The sequence below is a fragment of the Schistocerca americana genome, chromosome 4 (assembly GCF_021461395.2).
Source record: "Schistocerca americana isolate TAMUIC-IGC-003095 chromosome 4, iqSchAmer2.1, whole genome shotgun sequence".
Classification (NCBI taxonomy): domain Eukaryota; kingdom Metazoa; phylum Arthropoda; class Insecta; order Orthoptera; family Acrididae; genus Schistocerca; species Schistocerca americana.
The window spans coordinates 109,843,931-109,870,756 of record NC_060122.1 but is presented as its reverse complement, the minus strand read 5'-3'; the positions used below and the strand labels follow the sequence as shown (position 1 = coordinate 109,870,756).

General features: G+C 40.8%; 1 protein-coding gene across 1 annotated transcript in view; it reads left to right on the top strand.

Annotated features, from left to right (window-relative positions):
• LOC124612622 (transcription initiation factor TFIID subunit 1) overlaps window positions 1–26,826 on the top strand; it is a 226,135-nt gene that overhangs the window by 106,696 nt on the left and 92,613 nt on the right. Inside the window, exons 11-12 of the mRNA XM_047140920.1 lie at window positions 4,535–4,655; window positions 4,756–4,897. Coding sequence (XP_046996876.1) covers window positions 4,535–4,655; window positions 4,756–4,897 — 263 coding nt within the window. The remainder of the gene's footprint in view (window positions 1–4,534; window positions 4,656–4,755; window positions 4,898–26,826) is intronic.

Here is a 26,826-nt window from a genome sequence, read left to right as displayed (position 1 = left end):
ATGATGTGGGGTGCTATTGGGAACAACCACAAATCACAGATGGAGCATGTCCAGGGCACTGTCACCAGTGTGACATGTGAATGACAACCTGCTACCTGTAACCATACCCTTCCTGCACAGCACCTCAGATGCCATTTTTCAGCAAGACAATACACAACCACATGTTGCTACAAAACACGTGTCTCCAAGATGTCACAGGATTCCAGCCTTTTGCTCTGGCCATCCAGACCACCTGATTTGTTGCCAATCGAAAATGCGTGGGGCATGGTGAAACAATGGGTGCAGTGCTGTATCCCTGTGTGAACCACTCAGATGAACTTTGGAAGCAGGTGACTGCAGCATGGATGGCTAGACCACAGGACGCCATTTGGGCCTTTTACATGTTGATGCCATTGCGCATGGAACAAATTGTCAGGGCCCATGGTTGACCCTGTGCCTACTTGGCAACAGGAGACCTGCTGAACCAAGGTGACTGAAATTCTAATCATTTTTGCAGAACTTACTAATGGACGTGTCTTGTGAATACGAACATCCTTTCTCTAGTACTTCAAGGTATTTTTTTTTTTAAAACAAGAGTATAACTAGTATTTAAAGAATACCCACATATGCCTATTACCGTACTACCCCAAACAGTAAGTAACAGTATAGTCAGCCACTACCAAGATTAACAAAGTCTGTGTTGCACCAAAGTCAAAAGTGCATAACTGTACCAATGAATTTAACCAAAAGTCCATACAGCACAGCCAAAATTGTTGCCACCATTAAGAGCACCCTATCCCAAGGGAATCCAAACATATAACGGTAAAAAGACGATGGAAAAGGTGGACCAGGTGGTGCTTCATGTTACAAGCTGTTCTGCCAGCTAAACTTCAGTCCCAGAGGACAGACTTCAGTGATAATATATCATGTGAACTTTTTGCTTGAAGAAAGTGCTGTCATTGTGGATATTGGTAATTGTATCTGCAAGCTCTGTTGATGCTGTTCTATTTCTTTCTGTGTGGCTATCAGTACAAATTCCAGAGACAGCTGCTGTTTTTTACTGTACTGTGCTGGAAAGAGTGAAGAAACACCACAATAATGGTTTTGAGGCTGTGGTACTTTGTTACAGTACACTGTTCAGATTGTTTGTCTCATATTTCGTATATACAGTGGGGAATGATGTCAAAATAACAATGTGGGGAGCAGAAGGATGAGTTCTATTTAACAAACATCTCCAGTTTCTTACACTTGTGTGATTTCTCGTGGTTAGCAGAGGTGGTATAAAGCTGAAGGTAGTTTCGGGATTAAATGGATAGAAACGTTGTCCAAACAGGAGTTATTGTTGTAACTGGGCTTACCAGAATGGGCATTAATGTGGCTGTATTGACTAAATGCAGATTTATTTTACTTTTTTAAAAGCTGAGTGATGTACTTTGATTGCTATGGTACTACAGGGTGTTACAAAAAGGTACGGCCAAACTTTCAGGAAACATTCCTCACACACAAAGAAAGAAAATATTTTATGTGGACATGTGTCCGGAAATGCTTACTTTCCATGTTAGAGCTCATTTTATTACTTCTCTTCAAATCACATTAATCATGGAATGGAGACACACAGCAACAGAACGTACCAGCGTGACTTCAAACACTTTGTTATAGGAAATGTTCAAAATGTCCTCCGTTAGTGAGGATGCATGCATCCACCCTCCGTCGCATGGAATCCCTGATGCGCTGATGCAGCCCTGGAGAATGGCGTATTGTATCACAGCCGTCCACAATACGAGTATGAAGAGTCTCTACATTTGGTACCGGGGTTGCGTAGACAAGAGCTTTCAAATGCCCCTATAAATGAAAGTCAAGAGGGCTGAGGTCAGGAGAGCGTGGAGGCCATGGAATTGGTCCGCCTCTACCAATCCATCGGTCACCGAATCTGTTGTTGAGAAGCGTACGAACACTTCGACTGAAATGTGCAGGAGCTCCATTGTGCATGAACCACATGTTGTGTCGTACTTGTAAAGGCACATGTTCTAGCAGCACAGGTAGAGTATCCCGTATGAAATCATGATAACGTGCTCCATTGAGCGTAGGTGGAAGAACATACTGAGGAAACTAAAATGAGCTCTAACATGGAAATTAAGTGTTTCCGGACACGTGTCCACATAACATCTTTTCTTTATTTGTGTGTGAGGAATGTTTCCTGAAAATTTGGCCGTACCTTTTTGTAACACCCTGTATATTCTACAAAGACAGTAGTACTTATTCCTGTAGCAGCTCTCACACTGAAATACGTATAGTCCAACAACACCAAGTGAGAAAAGCAAGTGTGTGTGTGTGTGTGTGTGTGTGTGTGTGTGTGTGTGAGTCCAACAACACCAAGTGAGAAAAGCAAGTGTGTGTGTGTGTGCCTGCCTGTAGGTAGGTAGATAGAAGTGGTAAAATATCTCATGACTCTTATGAGGGTGGTTTCATAAGTCTGGTAAATTTCCATGGAAGAATGGAACATTTTTGTTGCAACTTCATGGTTGATAAGGATCACATAAAGAATTTCAAAAATGTGTAGCATACAGTTCATTATTGACATTGTGTCGACTGCAATTGAAAATGGAGAAAACCGAGTTTCGTGCTGTTATTGAACATTTTCATTTGAAGGGTTGGACAGCCACGCTAATCAAAACAGAATTGGATGAAGTTCACACAGACACTGCACCATCATTGAAGACCATTTACTCTTGGATTAATGAATTAAAACGTGGTCAGACAAGCACCAAAGACAAAGTGCGCTCTGGACGTCCATTCAAGGTCACCACAAAGGAAACTATTGACAAAATCCATGAGATGATAATGCAAGACTGCCAAATAAAAATTGGTGAAATTACTGATACAGTAGGCATCTCAACTGAACGAATGCAGAATATCTTGCACAGAGAATTTGATTTGAAGAAGCTGTGTGCGATGTGGGTGCAGCGATTGCTTGCAGTAGACCAAAAGCACATCTGACACAACATTTCACACAGTGTCTGGCGATGTACAGTCCGCAAGCCGTTTTCCCGGTTTTGTGACTTTTGATGAATCCTAGGTCCATTGTTACACACAAGAGTCAAAACAGATCTCAAAGCAATGGGCAAGGCTAGTGAAAGTGCACCGAACAAGACAAAGACCACTTTGTCAACTGGTAAGGTGATGGTCACGGGATTCCCAAATAATACTCCTCATAGATTTCTGGAAAAAGGCAGACTTATAACTGGACCCCTCTTATGCTTCATTGTTGGATTGTTTGAAACTTGCATTTGCTGAAAAACAACCAAGGTTTGCACACAAATAGGTGCTCGTTCACCAGCATAATGCCCCATCGTACACATCAGCAACAACAGTGACGAAAGTGCATGAATTGTTTCCTCATCCACCCTATTAAAACTTTGCGTTCCTGGGAGAAATTTTCATCAAATGGGGAAGCTGTAGTTGCAGTCAATGAGTATTTTGCAGAGTTTTACAGAACCTGTTTTTCTAGTGGAATAAAAAAGCTGGAGAATAGCTGAACCAATTGTATATCCCTCAAAGGAGACCATATCGGGAAGTAAAGTGAGTTAAAAAACTTGACATTCAAGGAAAGGAAAGGTGGAAAAGCAGCCCACCAACATTGATGAAATGCTATACTCCACACGGTGAGAGAAGTGCTCTGTAGACAGCAGTCCTGTATTCAGCATTGCACACTAAAGTTTATTCAGCACATCTTTGTGCAACAGATTTGACACTTGAAACAGTTCCTCAGTGCACATGTGATTCAGCCAGATTTCTGCTTCTAATGTGTAAGCCTGAGCTCATCGTCAAGAAATTGTTGTTACTCGTTCACATTTGTACCAATGTGTTTTCTGTGTTACATCTTACAACCCATTCCTCCCATGCATTGCTCGAATATAAGTGCAATGCATTAATGACTCCACCAAGAGAGACAGTGCAGTGGTTAAGACATTGTACTCATGTTTATGGAAGGAGTAGATTTAGGTTCCTACTTGGGCACCAAGTTTAAGGTTTTTTTTTCTCACGTTAAATTCCCTGTCAGTTCCAGGATTTCCAACTGTCACTTATAATTATTACTTCCACCTCCAGCAAAGAACTGGTAATGTGAAAAATGCTGAGTAGCACTGTGGCTCAGAAGCCATACTAAACTATATCTCCTCCCTCCCATAATTGGCTGGGTAAGTTGGTTCAAATGTTGCAGGAAGGCAACACAATGCCACTTCTAGTAAAACCATACCTAGTAAAGCACTGTGGTGTTAAAACTAACCTTTAAGTTTATGGCAGCTCTGCTTTTATTGTTTCCCTAAATCATCTATTTCTGCAGTTTGTACAATCTGCAGTGATTTTGAAGTATTTGACCATCCTTTCATTGTAAGAAATATACATTTGTTTAGTCTAAGCAAGGCAAATGTATTGTACACACTGTTAATTCTGATTGTGCACTTATCTATGAAATGTACTTGGACTGTTTTGTGTAATTAAATTAAAGGATTATGATAACTTGAAAATGTTCACCCACCCTCTTATTCATTTTCAGGCAACAGTATTATATACGAGAAATTGATGCAGTGTTTGTGGCTGGCCAAGAATGCCCACTTTATGAAGTACCTGGACCAAATTCAAAGAGAGCAAACAATTTTGTTCGTGACTTTTTACAGGTCAGTGTCAGTAATCTTAAAAAACTGCTGCTGAAATCAAAACTTTTTGATTTTACTAAAATATTGCATCACTTCGTCAAATTATTTCTGTTCTGTGCAGGTTTTCATTTATAGACTATTCTGGAAGAGTGAACATGTTCCTCGTAGGATTAAAATGGATGACATAAAAAAGGCTTTTCCATCACATTCAGAAAGCAGCATAAGGAAACGCTTGAAACTCTGTGCTGATTTCAAACGAACAGGTCTGTACTTTACTTAAAGAAATGCATATGCATATGTACCTGTAAATAATTCTCTCTCTCTCTCTCTCTCTCTCTCTCTCTCTCTCTCTCTCTCTCTCTCTCTCTCTCTACCGAGCGAGGTGGCGCAGTGGTTAGCACACTGGGCTCGCATTCGGGAGGACGACGGTTCAATCCCGTCTCCAGCCATCCTGATTTAGGTTCTCTCTCTCTCTCTCTCTCTCTCTCTCTCTCACTCACACACACACACACACACACACACACACACACACACACACACACACACACACATTCTCACTCTCACTCTCACTCCCCCCCCCCCCCCCCCTCTCTCCCTCCCCCTCTCTCACTGTGTGTGTGTGTGTGTGTGTGTGTGTGTGTAGGGAGTGGGAATTCTTAACATTGTTTTTTACTCCTGTATGTGTTCAGGCATGTGCCATTAATGCAGTTTATATTAATTTGTTTTCTTGCATTTCTTGTGTAGATTTAGCTTTTGTTTACCATACTGATTTATTTTCTGGTATTTTTTGCGTAACTGTACATCATTTTTATTTGACAGTTTTTCCAGTGAACATCCGTAAGTACAAAAATCCGGAATTGCTTATGTCTGTTTAATATCTCATTATGGTGTGTTTTGTTAAGGTTTTCGACATAATTTGTATTTTTTTACCCATTGTCTTCAAAAAAGTGAAAGCATTTCATATTACAGACAACACCTCTCCTCTCATGATAATTTCGGTATCTCTTAAGTAATTGAGCACTGATGGAATGATAAAAAGAGGCAATAATTATGAAAGGGTTTCTCATTGTCATCATTGATTCTTAATTTTTGCACTGAAGAGGTGGTGTGAGAAGGAAATAGGTAGCTCAGTGTAGGAGTTATTTGTCAGAGAGAGAAAATCAACATGAAATAGTTCAATGATGACATAGCAACGTTAGCCAAAAAAGACCAGCAGTTGAATTAGGTGCTTAACAAAATGTAATGTGTGCTAGTTGAGTGCTGTTATATCTGTTTGAACAAAAAGATAACTAATGTGATTGATTACCCAACAGGGGGTCATTTTGGGTGGTTAAATGTAAACTTACACAAGAGATTTGACAATATAACAATTTTTATCTCTCTAAAATAGAATAAATTTAATATGTATATGCAAAATAGAAAGGCCTGCATAAGAGAAAAGGATTTTCTAGTGGAAAGAAGAATTGCTAACACCCAAATCGATAACCCTTGAGACCAGAAGAAGATTACTGAAAAGCTGTGTTTGTAGCACTGTTCTGTATGGATTTGAGATATGGACAATGAGAAAGACAGAAAGGAAACAATTAGAGAAACCTTAAGAATGTGGTTTTAAAATAGACTGTTGAAGAACAGATTTCAGCTACTTTTTTCACAGGGAAGTCATCCTCTTTGTTTTAGTAGTGAGCAAGTTGCCTTTGAAATCAGACAAATTAATGCTTCAGATACCTCTGGCTTAGTGAGACATTTGCTTGTATGTGCTCTTTCTGTGATGGAGAAAAACAAATTCACTGTTATTAAACTGCAGGATGTTCAGGATATTTCCAAAAGAAACTTTACGAAAAATCAGAATTGAGTGTATTAGATTGCAGTAGGTTGGTGGAATATGAAAATGCCGATGTGAGTTGAGTTGCAACTGGCAAAGGAAGGTAAGGGTAAACTAATTCTACAGGGAAGGAACATTTGCGATAAGAGGATTGTGGTGTTCAAACCATCCTTTGGTTTGAACTTTTTTATTCCAATGTCAAGCCCTTGATGGAACATAAATAATGGAAAGAATAAAGGGAACATCTCACTATTCAGTTAAGCTGTTGAGTTCTCATTTGCAACATAAGACTGAATGGGCTATGAGCTTTCATATAAATTCTTTTTCAGAACTAACATAATACACATACACCTGCATTTCTATATTGTGCCGGCACGTGGAATGGTTCATGTGCAAAAAAGTTATGGAGGGGGAGGTAGGGTTGAGGCATGGGGACAGGCAGTGGGTACACAGGATGACGGATCTCGTGGCACAAGCAGAGGGACTAGTGTGTAGTGCACAGTGAAATGGACATTCGGAATGTGAAAGAGAAACAGGTAGACTGTGCAGAGGGTGAGTGAAATGGTGTTCATAAGGGCAGGGATGTTAATGAGTATGGGATAGCGGAGATTCAGGCCATGAGGATTATGGAATTGAAGGATGCGTTGCAAAGGCAGTTCCCACATACAGAATTCAGAAGAGCTGGTGTTGGAGGGAGGATCCAGATGGCACAGATTGTGAAGTAGCCATTGAAATTGAACATGTTGTTCACAGCAGTGTGTTCCACTATTGTGTTTTCAACACTGTTCTCGGTCACAGTGTGGCGATGGCCTTTCATTTTGATTATTGCTGGTTGGTGGTAATTCCTCCTTAAAATGGTGCATGGAAGTTACAGCAGAGCTAGTATATGATATGGCTGATTTCATCATCCATTGACCTGTTGATAAAGATTTTGACATTTAAATTGAGTACATACAACCTCATGATGTTAGATTTTCACATTTATAAATGTTTACTAACTGTACCTGGCCATGCATTTCTGTGGTTCGGTCTGATTAAATGGGAAAGAAAGAAAAGAGGAAGTGCACATTTCTAAAATGTATGGGAATTGGACATACGTCCTAATCTGCTTCTCCCCCTGTCTCTGTCCCTCTCTTTCCTCCTGTCTCTTAGATCAGTTCCTCATACTTCCCGCTCTATCTTTTGATCACCTCCTCCCATCTCATTTTGCATCTCCTCTCTCCTCCCCTCCCCCTCTCTGATCTTAAGTCTTGGTTACTGTTAATGTAAATTCGGATTCTGTAGTAGGATCGTAATCACAAACCAATAAGCCAGAAATACAACTTTCATTTTTTTTCTGTGAAATTTGTCTGTGAGGATGAAAACAATACAACACATTTTGTGTATACATGTAAAATGAGAAATAATATATATGGGAGAAACAATTTGTCTTATGGTTTAAATCCCCAATATTGCAGCTAAAACTGTGTGTGTGTGTGTGTGTGTGTGTGTGTGTGTGTGTCTAGCATACCGTCTATTTGTATGATCATTAGAGTGTCATGTAAAATTTTGAGCAAATCTGTCAAGAATGTTTCATGATTTTTGGTTACAATGTTACCCCTTTATGTATCACATATATATTATATATATTATAAAATAGCCTATGACAGTCTGAATATTCATTAGAGTGTGCTGTAAAAAATTAGAATTAAATCAGTAAAGAACTTTGAGATTTTCAGTAACAGTGTTTCTCCTTTATGTATTACATATATATTTATCAGTATTATGAAAAGCAAAGTTGCTACTCACCCTATAGCTGAGATGCTAAGTCGCAGATTGGCACAACAAAAAGACTGTCACAAAATAAGCTTTCAGCTAACAAGGCCTCTGTCAAAAATGGACAACAGACACTCTCATGCAACACAACTTACACACACATGACCACGGTCTCTGACAGCTGAAGCCAGCCTACGAGCAGCAGCAGCAGTGCATTATGGGAGGGACAACCAGGGGGGAGTAAGGAGGTGGCTGGGGCAGGGAGGGGAAGGGATAGCAGGATAGGGGTGGGGCATGGTAAAGTGCTGCTAGACAGTGTGCAGAAACAAGGTGGAAAGAGGATAGGGCTGCTAAGTGCAGTCTGAAGGTTAGAAGGAGGGCGGGGGCAGAGAGGAGGGGAGGGTAGGGGAAAATGAGAGAAGAAAAAGACTGTGTGCATTGGTGGAATAGAGAGGGCTGTGTAGTGCTAGAATGGGAACAGGGAAGGGGTTAGATGTGTGAGGACAATGACTGATGAAGGTTGAGGCCACGAGGGTTACTGAAATGTAGGATGTACTGCAGGGGAAGTTCCCACATGCGCAGTTCTCCCTGCAATATATGACCCTCCTGGCCTCAATCTTCATTAGTCATTGTCCTCACCTATCTAGCCTCTTCCAACTCCAGCACTACACAGCCCTCTATTCCACCAACACACCCAGTCTTTTTACTTCTCTCCTTTTGCGTTATCCCACTCCTTCTGTCCCCCCACCCTCTGTCTAACCTTCCGACTACACCAAGCTCCCTACTGTCTCTCCACCTCGTTCTCGCATGCTATCCAGCAGTGGCACTTTACCATATCCCATTCCTATCCTGCTATCCCTCCCCCTCCCCACCCCACCCCATCCTCCTACTTTAGTCTGGCTTCAGCTGTCAGAGACCGTGGTCATGTGTATATGAGTTGTGTTTCCATGAGTTTGTTTGTTGTCCATTTTTGAGAGAGGCCTTGTCAGCCGAAAGCTTATTTTGTGACAGTCTTTTTGTTCTGCCTATCTCTGACTTAGCATCACTGCTATATGGTGAGTAGCAACTTTGTTTTCATAATATTGTTACATTCCACCCTGGATTTTCCATTGTTTGAAATATTTATTTATGTATTGTATATATTTAGAGAAAATGTGTATAAAATCACTCCAGTATTTGCATTCAGTGTTGTGTCAAATTTTCACATGAATTGACCAACCACTTTTAGAGTGAAACGTCCTGGCAGATTAAAACTGTGTGCCAGACCGAGACTCGAACTCGGGACCTTTGCCTTTTGCGGGCAAGTGCTCTACCACCTGAGCTACCCAAACACGACTCACGCCCCATCCTCAAAGCTTTACTTCTGCCAGTACCTCGTCTCCTACCTTCCAAACTTTATAGAAGCTCTCCTGCGAACCTTGCAGAACTAGCACTCCTGAAAGAAAGGATATTGCGGAGACGTGGCTTAGCCACAGGCTGGGGGATGTTTCCAGAATGAGATTTTCATTCTGCAGCAGAGTGTGCACTGATATGAAACCGCTTGGCAGATTAAAACTGTTTGCCGGACCGAGACTCGAACTCTGGACCTTTGCCTTTCGCGGGCAAGTGCTCTACCACCTGAGCTACCCAAGCACGACTCATGCCCCGCCCTCACAGCTTTACTTCTGCCGCGAAAGGCAAAGGTCCCGAGTTCGAGTCTCTGTCCAGCACACAGTTTTAATCTGCCAGGAAGTTTCATATCAGCACACACTTCGCTGCAGAGTGAAAATCTCATTCCACTTTTAGTGTGTTGTGAGCACGAATATGTTGCTGTTGTGGTCTTCAGTCCTGAGACTGGTTTGATGCAGCTCTCCGTGCTTTTCTATCCTTTGCAAGCTTCTTCATCTCCCAGTACCTACTGCAGCCTACAGCCTTCTGAATCTGCATAGTGTATTCATCTCTTGGTCTCCCTCTACGATTTTTACCCTCCATGCTGCCATCCAATACTAAATTGGTGATCCCTCGATGTCTCAGAGTATGTCCTACCAACAGATCCCTTCTACTAGTCAAGTTGTGCCACAAATTTCTCTTCTCCCCAATTCTATTCAAAACTTCCTCATTAGTTATATGATTTACCCATCTAATCTTCAGCATCCTTTTGTAGCACCACATTTCGAAACCTTCTATTCTCTTTTTGTCTACACTATTTATTGTCCACATTTAACTTCCATACATGGCTACACTCCATACAAATACCTTCAGAAATGACTTCCTGACATTTAAATCTATACTCGATGTTAACAAATTTTTCTTCTTCAGAAACGCTTTCCTTGACATTGCCAGTCTACATTTTATATCCTCTCTACTTCGACCATCATCAGTTATTTTGCTCCCCAAATAGCAAAACTCCTTTACTACTTTAAGTGTCTCATTTGCTAACCTAATTCCCTCAGCATCACCCGACTTAATTCAACTACATTCCATTATCCTCGTTTTGCTTTTGTTGATGTTCATCTTATACCCTCCTTTCAAGACACTGTCCATTCCGTTCAACTGCTCTTTCAAGTCCTTTGCTGTCTCTGACAGAATTACAATGTCATCGGCGAACCTCAAAGTTTTTATTTCTTCTCCATGGATTTTAATACCTACTCCGAACTTTTCTTTTGTTTCCTTTATTGCTTGCTCAATATAAATATGGAATAACATCGGGGATAGGCTACAACCCTGTCTCACTCCCTTCCCAACCTCTGCTTCCCTTTCATACCCCTCGACTCTTATAACTGCCATCTGCTTTCTGTAAAAATTGTAAATAGCCTTTCGCTCTCTGTATTTTACCCCTGCCACCTTCAGAATTTGATAGAGAGTATTCCAATCAACATTCTCAAAAGATTTCTCTAAGTCTACAAATGCTAGAAACATAGGTTTGCCTTTCCTTAATCTTTCTTCTAAGATAAGTCGTAGGGTCAGTATTGCCTCACGTGTTCCAACATTTCCACGGAATCCAAACTGATCTTCCCCGAGGTCAGCTTCTATCAGTTTTTCCATTCGTCTGTAAAGAATTCGCGTTAGTATTTTGCAGGAATATACACAGGCTGAATATTTTTGTATAAAGATTAACATTATCACTTGTAACGATGATCAGCCATGGATTAGTACTGATATTGTTTCATTTAACAGGTTAGTAAACTTACATACAACTGGCAATAATCAATAATTATGTGGCACTTGTGGCACTGCACTACCATCTCATCAATGAGATGATTATAGAATATCTTTCTCAAAAGTATGACTTTCATTTAGTGTTCTGTAAACAATGAAATTTAGTCCCATAACATAACAGTCAGGGTACATGAGGGCATTCCACATTGAGTGCAGTAACTGTGTTCATAAACTGCATGTTGCAGTACATCATGTTGAAGTTTCCACAATATTTGCTATTCAGAGTCCTAGTGGAGCCCATCCTTGTATTTATTCAACCATTTTCTGTTATATCAGGCCATTGCATAGCTTGATGGGCATCATTGTTCAGAAACAGAAACTGATCAGATCGAGTGATTTTTGCTGTACAGTATTCCATAATGCTTAAAAACGATTGATTTAAATATCTCAGGGGATTCTGGTCCTTAATAGGAAAGCAATTAATGAAAAAACACCAACAGTGTTTGATTGTTCATGTCTGAATGACCCCCACCAACCTTGCCTGTTTTTTGCTGAAACATAAAAATCACGACATCAATGTAATAAATGATTAGGAGACAAGGTAATGGCCTGAATGAGTGATGAAAATAATACAGTAGATAGATGTAAATAACATTTATTGACCAAATATATGACAATTACCAAACTTGCAGCTGCTCAGTTTGACCTCCTAAAAACAGATGGTGATATAACAGGAGGAAGACAAGTGAAGTTCACACTTCCAGAGTTTTCAGTGGTTTTACATTCACGACTTACATTTTTTGAAAATATGAACATTTTAGGTAGCACTTCTGTAAAGGAATTAATATTTCCTTTTGCTGGATAGCTTCCTTTACTAGTAAATAAAAATATTTTGCTTTACTAAACATTGTCATATCAATAATTAACAGAGGAGAAAGTAGAGAAAAAAAAAGATAATAGGCAAGATTTCACCACCTCCTTAAATACTAGGAGCTATTGTGTTGACAGTATTCACTGCAAGCGTTCCACTGCAATAGGGGGTAGTTGTCTTTCAATACAACATATTGAGATTAATTTCTAGTGAACAATTACACAGAAAGAAAAAGCACTCAGGTGAGAAGTAAGTTAGCGCTAACAAAACCAGTTTTACTGTACCAGGTGTACCGGTATGAAATGAGCATTTTTTTTGTGTGAAAGTGAAACACTGATTTTGAATTGAAAAGTAAAAACATTTTATTCAAAGTACTGACCATTGCTTTCTCTACATTTTGACCACCTTTCTGGCAATTTGTGGACACCTCACCAATAGAAATGTTCATCTTTTGAAGCAAACCAATCAGACACCCAATTTTCGACTTCTTCGTAGGAATCGAAGTGTTCCTCAGCCAATGCGTGTCCCATTGATGAAAACAAATGGTAGTCGGAAGGGACCACGTCTGGTGAATGCAGCAGGTGTGGTAGCAGCTCCCAGCCAAGTGTTTTGATTGTATCCTGAACCAGTTTCGCTTTGAGTGCAGGTGCATTGTCATGTAAAAAAATTATTTTGCCATGTCTTCTGGCCCATTCTGGTCTTTTTTTGATCAATGCATAGTTCAAATTCATCATTTGTTGTCTGTAGCGATTAGTATTCACAGTTTCACCGGGTTTTAGAAGCTCATGATACACTACTCCTTTCTGATCCCACCAAACACAGAGCATTGTCTTCTTGCCAAATCGATCTGGTTTTGCAGTCGATGTTGATGGTTGTTCTGGATTAACCCATGATTTTTCCCTTTTAGGATTCTTAAAATAAATCCAATTTGCATCACCAATAACAATTCAATCCAAAATTGATTTTCTTTCATGTCTTTGAAGCAAAATTTGACAAATGGTTTTTCGGTTTTCCATCTGTCTTTCATTCAATTCATGTGGCACCCATTTTCCACACTTTTGGACCTTTCCCATAGCTTTCAAACGGTCATAAATTGTTTTTTATGCAACATTTAGCATTGCTGGCATTTGCTTCTGACTCAAAGTATCATCTTCATCCAATATTGCTTGCAATTCGGCGTCATCGAACTGTTTTGGTGGTCTTCCGCGTTCCTCTTTTCTTACATCAAAATCATTATTTCTGAACCGTTGAAACCATCTTTTGCGTGTTGCTTCTGATAGAGCATGATCACCATATGCCTCGACAAGCATTCGGTGTGACTCTTCAGCACTTTTTTTTCAAATGAAAACAAAAAATTAATGCTTTCTGCAAATCATCACTTTCTGGTATAAAATTTGACATTGTTAACACGATGAAAACATATGATGTTGATTGTTCCATGACTTGATGTATACTAAATATCTTTGACAGATGTCATACCAACCAAACAAAAAAAAAAATTAAGGCTCGTTCACAACTAATGTCCCCTATCGACACATTTGTATCTTAATGCTCAATTTGTACCAGTACACTTGGTACAATGTTTGACAAAAACTTAACAACTGTTCTGTTTTCATGGCTCATTTACTTTAAGTCCTCTCCCTCCTCACAACTCATGGAAAAACAAGCCACGAAAAAAAAAAAAAGTGTCTGAGCAAGGGATATTACCATTCATTTTGTGTGGTTATTGCGTTCTTTCAGATTTAGACATTCAATAACATGTTTAAGAGATACAATGATGTCTAAAGTTCTCATCTAGTTTACAGATTTTTCAGTATATTCTATCATTTACATAAATGATTTCTCTATACATAAAGTGCGCAAAATTGTTCTTTTATTGCAAACTCGATTGGTAAAGTCACTACATTTCTTTTTGTTTGTATACTATACAATTTTTGTTTTAAAGTCTTGCAGTTGAGAAAAAGTTTTACGTAGAATAATGAATTGACAGAGTTGTGGTTTGAACGGAGGCTGCAGTATCGTGTGGCAGCATGTGACTGAAGTTGGCATCTGAGGTTGCCAGGCAACATTAGGCTGATGTCTTCATTGACAGTTGAAATGTGGGTGCAAAGTTAGGAACCCCCATCCTCACGAAGGACAGATGACGAGCTCCTCAGGTTGAATGTGTTGTGTACGACTTTGTAAGAAGAGGTGGGCTGCAGAGTAGTGCGGCAACTGTCATTGTAGGAAAGCTGGACTGGAGCAGAAATTATTAACAAGCAAATTATCAGAGTAAACAGAAGATATACTTAATTTGTATTTCTCCAAGTGCACAAAGACTCATTACAAATAATGCAGCAATAAATAGAGCCCAGCTCTCAGTGTCAACAAGGATGAGTTTCTCTGAACTAAAATGTGTACGATGGTGTCAGACCTACAACTAGGTGGCATCTGTGTAGCATTAAGTAGCGAAGAGGCTCCCAAGTGTGAGTGGGCTGTGTGGCTACCACCAGCCATCCTATATTGCGACAGCAGAGGGTGTTCAAAGTTCAGACCTGCTGAAGGCGTGGAATGGCGAGTTTGCACCGTGGGGTCCACCCGATTCCACAGGACAGCTGTCGGCAACTGACGGAAACTTGAATTTTACCGTTGCCAACTTTGAGTCGCCCATGAGGTGGTATTCATAAGTGATACCATAAGATGGAGTATCATTCTTTGGTCATCTCAACAAGGAAAGCATGAAACAATTTAATGGGCAGTATCAGAGCTATGTTAAGGCTAAACATGCTATGCTTCCCTGTCATAAAATTGATTAGGTACATTTATTTGGCAAAGAAATTTTAATTCACATATACATACTTCAACATGATCCTGATCTACTGGGCACTCTTGCTTTTTACTAGCCATAATTTAGTAAGCACGTTTACTGCATAAACACATCACATATTTATGAACTTATCTGTCCTTGTCATTTTATTAAAGTGTGAGTCATATTAGTGCCGAGTACTCCATGAGTCTTTGAGTGTTGGCAAGCAACAGATGTCACTGTAGTCCAACTGCGTGTAATCTGTAGATGATGCATTTACACACAGCTTGGAGTGCAAGATACCTGGCGGGAGTAGTCTTGTGCGGCGGCATTATTAATACACACCGTTTAAGCAAAAGCTCAGTCTCAAACTGCGGCAAGTGCCAGAAGCTCAGTCTCAAACTGCGGCAAGTGCCAGTAGCACGTGTCCGTGTGAGTGCAAGTGTTTTATTGCCAACTGCTGGATACACAGAAGATGAAAGAATGTCCTTGGATTCAGCACTCAGTTTCATGTCTCTGCCAGTTCGTCAGAGGTGAGTACACAGGCACTGTGCACTTTCAGATATCTATCAAATGTCTGTTTGTGTGCATCACATAGCACCTTTGCTTGCATGAGTGTTTCACATACTACTTTCAAACAATGGAAACTCCTGGTTGGAAAATATAAGGAAAAGAGAGATTGTTACTTTAAAAATGATGCATTAAGTTGTTGACAGGCATAACAAAAAACCTTTGTCAGGAAAGAAAACATACATACATACATTCATCTACACAAACAAGCACACCCCGTGCACACATGACCACTCTCTCAGGTCTGACCTGCCGGAGGGGGTGGTCATGTGTGTGTGAGTTGTACTTGCTTCTCTCTCTCTCTCTCTCTCTCTCTCTCTCTCTCTCTCTCTCTCTGTGTGTGTGTGTGTGTGTGTGTGTGTGTGTGTGTGTGTGTGTGTGTGTGTGAGTGTGCGTGTGTTCTGATGAAGGCTTTGTCTGAAAGTACTGTGTATGTGTCTTTTTGTTGTGTCTGTCTACAACTTAATATGTCATCTTAACATTAAATAGCAGTCCTTATATTGTTGATATTCCGCTTCCATCAAACTCAACCGAAAGAACACTACGTACCCACATGTGTTCGACTTTAATAACTTCACATAGGAACTATTTCAGTCTTTTTCTTTGGTAGTCCGACAGACCATAAAACTTTCTTTAGAGACTACAAGACGTATTTCCTTTGTAATAATGTGTTACAAATATTTCTTTCAAGTTTCTGCTAAGCTTAAAACTAATGCTTCCTTATTCTTTCTGTGTTACATACTGTACTGACAAGGAGGATTCTGTTTATCGTAGTCCCACAGTCAAATCAATATACATTAGGCATATAACCAATATTATATGTTCATATACATGACCTCATGGTGTGTCACTAAGGCAGTGATTTTTATCTCGACATATTCACTACTGGTCACATCAGTGCAATACACAAAATTGACTTTCGGGTTTGCCACTAGCATTGCTCATATAAGAAAACTAGTTTCCACAGAAGCTTAGAAAAAATCTCTCTTCCCATTTAGCATGTAAACAAAATACTTACAAGCCCTCTGTTCATGTTAAATAAATTGTCCATCCTTAGGTCAGATGTCCAAATTCTGAATGTACCAAGTAAATCAGGATTCTGTCTAGCCAATTGTGAACTATTTACATTAGCATTGTTTTTACTCTTCTATTAATACTCTCTATTATGTACAGTAGAGAGGAACCTTATGGAAACCCAGTGCTTGTTAACTTGCAGTGAACAATGTTCAGTTTTTTAAATGTCAAAGCAAACAGCAAACTTGTACAAAATATACACAGATAATGATATATACAAAGAAAATAATAGGACAAAAGACAAGTATTTACAAATAAGACGTAATGTACTATGTACAGAACCTCTATCATATTTATTTCTGTAGATCTCTCTGATTCCATCTCCTCTTCCACTCCATGGAAAGGACTATATTGCATAGGAACATGTTTTGTGGGGAACCATTTCCATTTCGTATTGATACTTCTTAATAACGCCAAGTTTACTGAAGAAAACTTTGGCATAACACATCTACGTATACATCTATACTATTCAAGCCACTGTGAAGTGTATGGCAGAGGGTATGCCCCACCGTACTGATTATTGGATACGTTTCTGAAATAAACTGCTTTCAGCTGTATATGAACTTTTACAGGAATCCAGCTGGTTTTGTGTTTTCAGATCACATCTTCAGGTGTATAGGATTTCTTCCAGTTCCGCAGATGAAAGCATGCCCTATCAGTCTTGTGAGACAGTCTGTTACGTAGTGGTTATCAGGGTTTTTTCCTGTTACATTTGCATTTGGATCACGGAAAAAATGATTGTTTATATTTCTCTGTGTGTGCTGTAATTAACGTAATCTTATCCTCATTGTCCCTATGGCAGTGATATGTAGGGAGTTGTGGTATATTGCTAGAGTCCTCATTTAAAGATTGTTCTTGAAACTCCGTTAATAAACTTTCTCAGGATAATTTCTGTTTATGTTCAAGAGTCTGCCAGTTCAGTTCTATCAACATCTTAGTGACACACTCTTGCAGATCAAACAGATCTATGAGTATTCACACTGCCCTTCTCTGTTTATGTTCAATATCCCCTGCAGGTCCTATTTGGTATGGGTCCCACACAAATGCGAGTAAGTTTGCTAACTCAAGTCTCTTTTGCTGTGACAAACATTCAGATCTTCAACTTCCTTGTATATGTGGACAGGATTGTACATTGCATTATCATCATTTAACAAAATAGGTATGGTATTATATATTCAGAGTGATCATGGATGCACATCATCCAAGATCGTATAATTTTTACTTTAGCTCCCTAACAGGATCTATCATGACATGCACTAGTTGCACCTAAATTTTAAACAACCTCTTTATGGACCGAGCGGGGTGGCGCAGTGGTTAGACACTGGACTCGCATTCGGGAGGACGACGGTTCAATCCCGCGTCCGGCCATCGTGATTTAGGTTTTCCGTGATTTCCCTAAATCACTCCAGGCAAATGCCGGGATGGTTCCTCTGAAAGGGCACGGCCGACTTCCTTCCCAATCCTTCCCTAATCGGATGAGACCGATGACCACGCTGTCTGGTCTCCTTCCCCAAACCAACCAACCAACCAACCTCTTTACCGTGAACTTTCAAATGTCACGGGCTACATGGAAAGCCGATTTTTGTGCTCCTTCTGCACAGGAATTGTGTTCCCAATAAGTAACTGACACAAAGCCCCTTCACCATGAGAAATGTACAACTAATGGCTCTGTTGTCAAATTCTACATTAATCTGCACTTGCTTTTCCACCCTCTGTCTTCTGGCACCAGTAACACCAGAGACTAAACAATTTTGCATTGGTACGGTGCACACTTTCATAGTGGTGTTAATCCTTTTAAGGAAATTACCTGCAATAACGTTCATACTAACACTTGTGTCAAGTATAATGGCGGACAGAATTCCATCCACAGTGCCATTAACCATGCTCTGGAGAAGTTCTTTTGGCAGGTTCCCTACACAATGAGTCATCATGGAGCTCTTGTTTAGTATCCATATCATCATTATATCTTAATATACAGAGCTACTCAGTGGAAGTGATATCCCTTATCTGTTCCACAACTGTCATCAGGGAGTACATTGAAGTTGTATTCAGTTTGATGCTTCATTCATTGTTGTGGGAGGTTCACCTGTCATCTCAACAATGTGAACAACTTGATTTTCAGGTGGAGTTTGATGGAGGTTCCATATTGGTGACTTGCTAGTTGCCAGAATTAGCATTGTGAGTTGGGGGCCAGTTCAGTTGAGGTCCTACATTGGTCATCCGTCTGTTATCAGGGTTAGAATTTCAAGGCTGTAGTGAATTCCCATTATTTGGGCGTCTCTAGATTGCCAGAATGTCCGTTGCCACACCCGTGATAGTTGGCATGTGCGGCAGCACTTATAGGTTGCATGCTGCCAGTGCTGTTAGCACATTTAAAATCTTCATGGATCAGAACGTTCAGATCCAGGATTGAGAGGAAGTACTCCAGGTTATTGGCTGACATTGTGATTAGTTTCTTGCAGATAATCAGCACTTTAGTCTTTAAGATATGCAGTGATCTTTAGATGCAACAAGATTGTCCCAGTAGGTCTGCAGTGAGTCCATCGTCATATGGCGGTGCCTTTTGTGCTGTGACCTGGGGGTGCAACTTGAGCGGACATGCTGTTGCACCACTCAGGAATGTTTTGATGTAGCACACGCATTATGTCTTCCAGCTCGTTCCATATTGTTTTACTTGTAATCCTAGATACGTGATGTTTTAACTCTATTTCAGTGTATAGTATCTTCCCACCATGTATTTAATCTTTTGTTAACCTGTTTACCTTTCATTGTAACCATTTGGAAAAGTCATTGCAAACACTCTGACCTTGTGCATTTAGGTACTCTCATAGCACTTCTTTGGATTCAAGGACTATTGTTTCTACCATTGGAGGCAGCTGCTGTGAAGTATTTTCTATTGTAGCTTGAGGTGTCTGAAATTCCTGTGCATCACTGGCTAAGTTCTTTATCACTTTAGGTAAACCCTCACAAGTTTTCTTTAACTCAGAAATTTCAGTGGTGATACTAAATAAACCAGGGTTTATCCACTTTCCTAATTCTTTATTCCACTCGGTGAGCATGAAATTTATTTGCATGGCAAATTGTTTGTCATTATCAGCAGGATATCATGTATTTGATTAGAAATTTACGTGGCTAGTCCCTTGTCACACACTGTCAGGGTATCATGTATTTGTATAAGCAAACTCTTTATTGCGATCTGCAAGAGTAGAGTTTATCTGAGCAGAAATTTATGTGGCTCATTCCTGATAATGTGTATTTGTCATTGCTGCTATGTTTATAAGTAAATATTTAAAAGGATCCCCACTGTCAGTAGTTTCGGGAGCTTCCTGACATGGCTGCATATTTAATTTAATTCTCATTCAGAATAACAAGATTTGTTCCTCTGTTGGCTGATCAACATTGCCGCTGCCTTCAACATCAGACTCAATATTCATGTCATGCATGTGTTCAATTGGTACTGTTTTTCCAATTCATCATACCACACAATGATCAAAGTTATTTAAAACTGATTTGGCATATATTACAGATAATAAATGCAAAAACTGTGCACAGCAAATTATTCCGTGTTCAGCCAAACAAGATGAACATTACATTTTAAAACAGAAGAAAAGCATCTAGAGTCCATCGGGCTCGTGTGCTGGCTAAAGGCTTAATCATGATCTTTAATACAATGGAATTTAAAAATTTTAGTTTTTTCCACAGAAAAACTTTTAATCATTTAATTCACGCTGTGAATTGCTCAATGAGGCGTTGGTGAAAAATGAAAAATTATGAAGCATGAAATGCAAACAAGTGTATCCCTTACCTTTAGTTCTTGTGTGATGTGTTGCTTCCTCCTTTTACCGTAGAATACCGTTCCTTCGTTGAATATTGCTATTTTATTTTCTCAATATAATACATCCTTTTAGTGTTTTTCCTTACGCTAAGATGGTTTATTTCTCCAGCACTGAATATTGTACATGAAACAAAGAGACACAAGATGTAATTATATACAGTAATGGAAATTTTCATACAAACGGGCCCCGCATTGAGTGCCAGATGAACCTTTGCACTCCTGTCTGAACAATAAGATGATCGTAGAATATGTTTCTCAAAGGTGTGACTTTAGTTTAATGTTCTGCAAATGATGAAATTCAATGTCGAGCCCATAGTCATTTTCTGTTGTATTAGGCCAGTGAGCAGGTTGACGGGTGTCATTGTTCAGAAACAGAAACTGATCAGCCTCGTGTGATTTTACACACACACACACACACACACACACACACACTGACCTCTGGGACGCTGAGGTGATTAGTAATAATACAGTTAATTAGAACAAACTGCACATTTGGCTTGATGTTTGGAACACACTAAAGAGCCATGATTAATGAGTGGCAAATTGATACAAGTTCAGAATGGCTGTACTATGACTTCACTACAGTCACCAAGAAACATAATTTTGTACACGCTTGTTGACACAGTTCTGATAGCACTGGCGTGTAGGTATTATTCACAGGAAGTGGAAGTCTCTTCACTCCCCGATGTTTGACATGGGCTGTGTCACAGTGAATATGCAGCACAATTACATTACTTTGACATGAACTTCCTGGAAGCAGGTAGGATCCAACCTCAAACAGCACTGCCCTCCTGGCCTCTGGCAATGCTATTTCAGAGGCACAGTGGTGGCATCTTGAAACGATTGGAGGCAAGGCTTCTTCCTACCATCTCATTATCGTATAATGGTACCGCGTTGCTGTGCAATATCTCTGCAGTGGTTTATACTTCTTGCGCCATTCTCGATACTCGGTAACACACGTCTGCTCAGCTTGAGCTCTATGAACAAGAGATGGTATAAAAGGAAGACGACAAATGAAGTTTGCATTTTACTATTTTTCAGTCCATGTGTATTCACCATGTACACTTTACGTAAGTATCGACATTGTAAATTGTACTTCTGTTAATGGAATCAATATTGTTTTTAAGTGGATGGCTTCCAGTTTGTATAAATAAAATATTTTTCTCTTTAAACATTATCATATCATTGATTGACGAAGGAGAAACTAGAGGAAAAAAGAGACTGACTTTAAATATTGTGCACATCAACTATATAAAAACACACATAGGATAAATAGTACAAAATGTTAAACTATAAATATATTTTGTTTTAAATAAATAAAATAAGGTAAAGGCAACCACTTACCTATAGAGGACTGGTGTGAAGTGTGCACAAACACATAATAGGGAACTGTTAATACTAGCTTTCAAACTCTTGCTCTTTTTCTAGTAAGAATGCAAAAATTCACACATACACACAGACACCCATGTGTACAATCTGGCGGTAGTGGTAAGACTTATTATTGGATATTGACTATCAAAAGCACTTGCCTGTGTAGAAGGAGGGGGTAGCAGGGTAGTGTGAGGCAGGTCTTTCACCAAATGACTCAGTGGCTGCACAACACGATGAAAGAGGTTTTACAGGGTAGAGCATGTAAGGAGCAGATAGAGGGTGTGGGGGTGTGGAGGAAGGAAAGGAGAGGGTGATGAAAAGGAGACAGAAAGTGGAAAGAGTAAGGGAGAGGGGTGTAAAAATGGGGTGGAGAGAGGTGTGGAAAAATGGAGGTGGGGGGAGGGGGGGGGGGGGTTGCCACATAGGCAGAAGAGGGAAGGAAGAGTAATGGGAGAAAGCAGTACATGATCTGGATGTGGGAGCACTAGTGTGGACAGAGAGAGAAGGGAAAAGGTAAGGTGAAGCAATAGGAAACAAGTTAGTGGGGGTTCAGGCCAGGGGGTAGCAAGAGCACAGAATATGCTGGAGAGGCAAATTACCACCTGCTGATTCAGAGAAACTTGTACCAAAATGGGGTACCCAAATGGCCTGTGTAGTGAAGCAGCTGTTGAAGTCATTAGTGTTGTTGCGTGCAGCATGTTTGGCAACTGGATGGACAAATTTGTGGTTTGCCGCAGTTTGGCAGTGGCTACTCATGTGACTGGACAGTTGGTTGCTTGTCATGCCCAAGCAGAATTCTGAACAGTAATTGCAGCATAGCTGATATATAACATGGCTGCTTTCACACAGGACCCTGCCTTTAATTGGGTAGGAGATGCCTGTGAGGAACTGTGGTAGGAGATTATTAGTGGATGTAGGGTACAGGCCTTGCAGCTGGGTCAACTACAGGGGAATGACCTGTGCGATGCAGGATTAGGAGCAGGATTGGAGTAGGGCAGAGCACCACTTTGGGTGGTGTGAGTAGGATGGTAGGTAGGATATTCCTCACCTCAGGGCATGGAAAGAGGTAGTGAAAGCCCTGGTGAAAGATGTGTTTACTGGTGTCAAGGGAGGTGATGGCATGGGAGATCTGTTTGTGGATGAACTGGATTGGATATTGTCTGTCAATAAAAGTTCTGATATGGAAAGGTTATTGGTAAATTTTGAGGACACCTGCGTACCACTGTAGATGCGCATCCATGGTTGGTGATGCTGTATGGAAGAGACCTTTTCACATGGAATGCGTCACAGCTGTGCAAGTGGAGGTACTCTTGGAGGTTGACGCATTTGATGTGGACATAAATGTTTCTGGAGCCACCTGAGATATGGAGATCAACATTTGGGAAGGTGGCTCGTTGAGTTGAGAGAAGGACCAAGTGAAGTTGATTTGGGAGTAGGTATTAAGATTGTGAGGAAGGAGCAAAGTTGTGCCTGCTATGAGTCCAGATCATGGAAATGTCATCAATGAATCTGAACCACCCAAGGGTTTTACGTTTTGACTGGATAGGAAGGATTCTTCCAAATAATCCATAAATAAATTGCTGTAGGACTGTGCCATGTGAGTACCCTTGACAGTACCACAGATCTGTTTATAGATTTGGCCTTCGAAAGTGAAATAATTGTGGGTCAGAATGTGGTTGACTAGGAGGATTAGGAAATAGGTGGTGGGTTGGTATGAGGACGACGTTGAGAAAGGTAGTGTCCCATGGCATTGAGGATTTTTGTGTATAAAGACATTGTATGCACAGTGACCAACAAGAAGTCTGATCATAACAGCGGAAACAATGGAAAGGCAGTGAAGAAAGCAAGCAGTGTCTTGAATATAGAATGGGAGGTTACGGACAATGGTTTGGAGGTGCTGGTCAACAAAGGCAGAGGTTCATTCAGTGGAGGCATTGTATCCAGCCACAGTGTGATGACCCTTGTGGAGCTGCAGAAGGTCCTGTTGGACATGTGGAATGGGATCATGGTCATAAGGTTTGTATGCAGAGGTGTTGGAAAGGTAGCACAGGCCCACATCCATATACTCGCTCTACTTCATGACCACTGTGCAGGAGCCTTTGTGAGGAAAGTTCAGGATTTTCAGGTCATGTATAGCTGTGTGTTCCCCACTGGGGAGGGATCTAGGAATTGAATGTGAGGCTAGGTTAGAAGTGAGGAATTCATTAAAGATAACCAGAGGATGACTGGACGGAAGGGGAGGATAATCACAGTTGGAGGGAAGTGGGAACTGTTTTAAACAAAGTTCTTTGTGGGGTGTTGGTTGTCTGTTGTCAGTGGAATGCATGGCAGTCGTGTTTCTACTGCAGAGAATGGGTGAAGAAAAGAAGGTCCTTTACGAGTCCAGCATGGCTGAATTTAGGTTTTGGTCTAAAGTTTAAAGTACTGAGACTTCTGACACTCCTTTTCTCAAATAGCTCCACAGATATGACCATTAATGTCAGGCTCATGAACCACCAACAGTGCTTCCACTTTGACAGCTGCCATCATTGCCATGTGAAAAAGTCTCTTCCAAGCAGCACCACCAACAATGGTGGACACTGTATCTACAGTGGTATGCAGGCATCATCAAAATATACCAATAACCTTTCCATATCGTAGCCTTTGTTGACAGATAATATCCAATGCAGCTCATCCATAAACAGACCTCCCATGCCATCACCTACCTTGACACCACTAGTCCCGTTAATCAGCCACCAGTCAGCACTCCTCTAATCACCCAGGATGATCCTGGCATTTAAAAAGCTCAACCACATTCTTCATCAGGACTGTGACTACCTCTCTTCATACCCTGAAATGATGGATATTCTACCCACATCACTCAAAGTAGTGTTCTGCCACCCACCAAACCTACAGAAGATCGTTGATTGTCCCTAGTCCAATCCTGCACCCCATGGGTCATTCTCTTGAAGTCGGCCCAGCTGCAAGACCTGTTCCATATATCCACCCACCACCTCATGTCACAGTCCATCACAGCCATCGCCTGCCCAATTAAAGGCAGGGTATCATATGAAAGCAGCCATGCAATTACTGTACAGCATTCTTTGTGGCACACAAGTAACCAACCATCCATTCACGTGAATGGCCACTACCAAACTGTGGCAACTGCAGATTTGTCCATCCAGCTGCCAAACACACTGTGCACCACAATATTAATGACTTCAACAGCTGCTCTGCTACACAGGCCATTCTGATAATCCCTTCTGGCACTAGTTTCTCTGAACTGTGCATGTGGGGATTGTCATTCCAGCACATTGCAAACCCATTGGCCTAAACCTCCACTCATTTGTTTCTGATTGCCTCACCTTAACTTACCATTTCCCTTCTCTCTTCAGTTCACCACTCCTCCCCCATCCTGATTGTGTACTGTCTTCTCTCCCTACTCTTCATGCCGCTCCCTCTCCTTCCGTGGGGTCCCTCTCCTCCTCCCTCTTTCCCTCCCCTCCCCCTCCCCCTTATTCTATCCCCTCTGTAATAACACGATTCACGTTTCCGTCGCACTTCACCTAGTGTAGACCGGGAACTGTCTGCTAGACCTGCCCGATGTGAACTGACTGGCCCGGCCTGTGCTGCCGGAGTTGTTGTTGTTGTTATGCCGGCAGAGGTCGCGTCCGAATTCTTGCGTGCCCTCTGGTGGACGGGACTCTACTTGCAGCCACTACCGTCCATGACGCGCCTTGCCAATGTGCGCCTCCCACGATCTTTCTGGTGGCTACAGCACCCTCCCTATGTCTCTCTTCATTACTTTCTCCTGTCCTCCCCTCCCCTTCATTTTCTCTCTGTCCCTTATATGCTCTACCCTTTAAACTCCCTTCATAGCGTGCAACTGCTGAGTTATCTGGCAAAAGGCCTTCTTCATGCTACCCTGGTAACCCTTCCTTTCCTTGTATCGTTCCTTACCCATTCCCCACCTGTATTTACCCAGTAAATGCTTTCAATATTCAATAATTAGTCTTGTTACTACTGTGAGAATGTATGTTTGGGTGTCTGTGTGGTTGTGTGTGTGAAAGTGAGTACCCTTACTAGAAAAAAAAAAAGCAAGAGCTGTTCCATTGTTTCATGTACTTTTCCATTCAGGATTTTCCATTATTGATTTAACTTTCAGATGTTAACATAAAAGATAGGAATAATATAGAATACATAAACACATTAGGTAGTTAAAGTATTTTTGATTATCAGTTAGTTCAGTGTCCTTAAGAGGGTACAAATGATGGTTCTGTATAATGGGTTGGAAATTTCGTTGTGCATTGGGATTTAAAAAGCTCGTCAAGATTTTCCTAGAAACTCAAATTTTCTAATTGAAGTATTTCATCGACTAACATGATATTCTAGGAAAATTATAAATTTTAGTAAACAGAAAAATTGGAAGCCATCAAAGAAATGGTCACTGTTCGGAATGTGGCATGCGGGGCTGGGGACCAGGTGAAGTGGATGGGAGAGTGGGTTTTGAGGCTGTGGAGAAACGAGGATGGAATGTCTTGCACTGGGTCCAGCTCATTAAGATATCATTAGTGAACCTATACCAGATGAGGGGTTTGGGATTTTGGGTGTCTAGCAAAGTTGGCATAAGAGGATACCTTGTAGGTGCCTATGACTGTGCTGCAGATTTGTTTGTATATTTATCCAGCAAATGAGAAGTTATGGGCAAAGATGCAGTTCTTTTAGGTGTCTAAGGAATGGCGTGGGCAGTTTAAGTTAGTAGGATATTGAGATTGGTAGTGTTTGAAAATGCCGAGGCCATCATCATGGGTGATGTTGGTGTTAGGGAGGTGGCATCAACAGTGAGTAGGGGTCCACGTGGTAATAGGGTGGGGATGGTTGAATTTGTGTGTTTGGTATGGAAAGGTAGGTTGTGAGCAATGGATTGGAGGTGTTAGTCAAGAAGAACCAAAATTATATTTGTGGAAGCTTTGTAACTTTGTACAGTTGCGT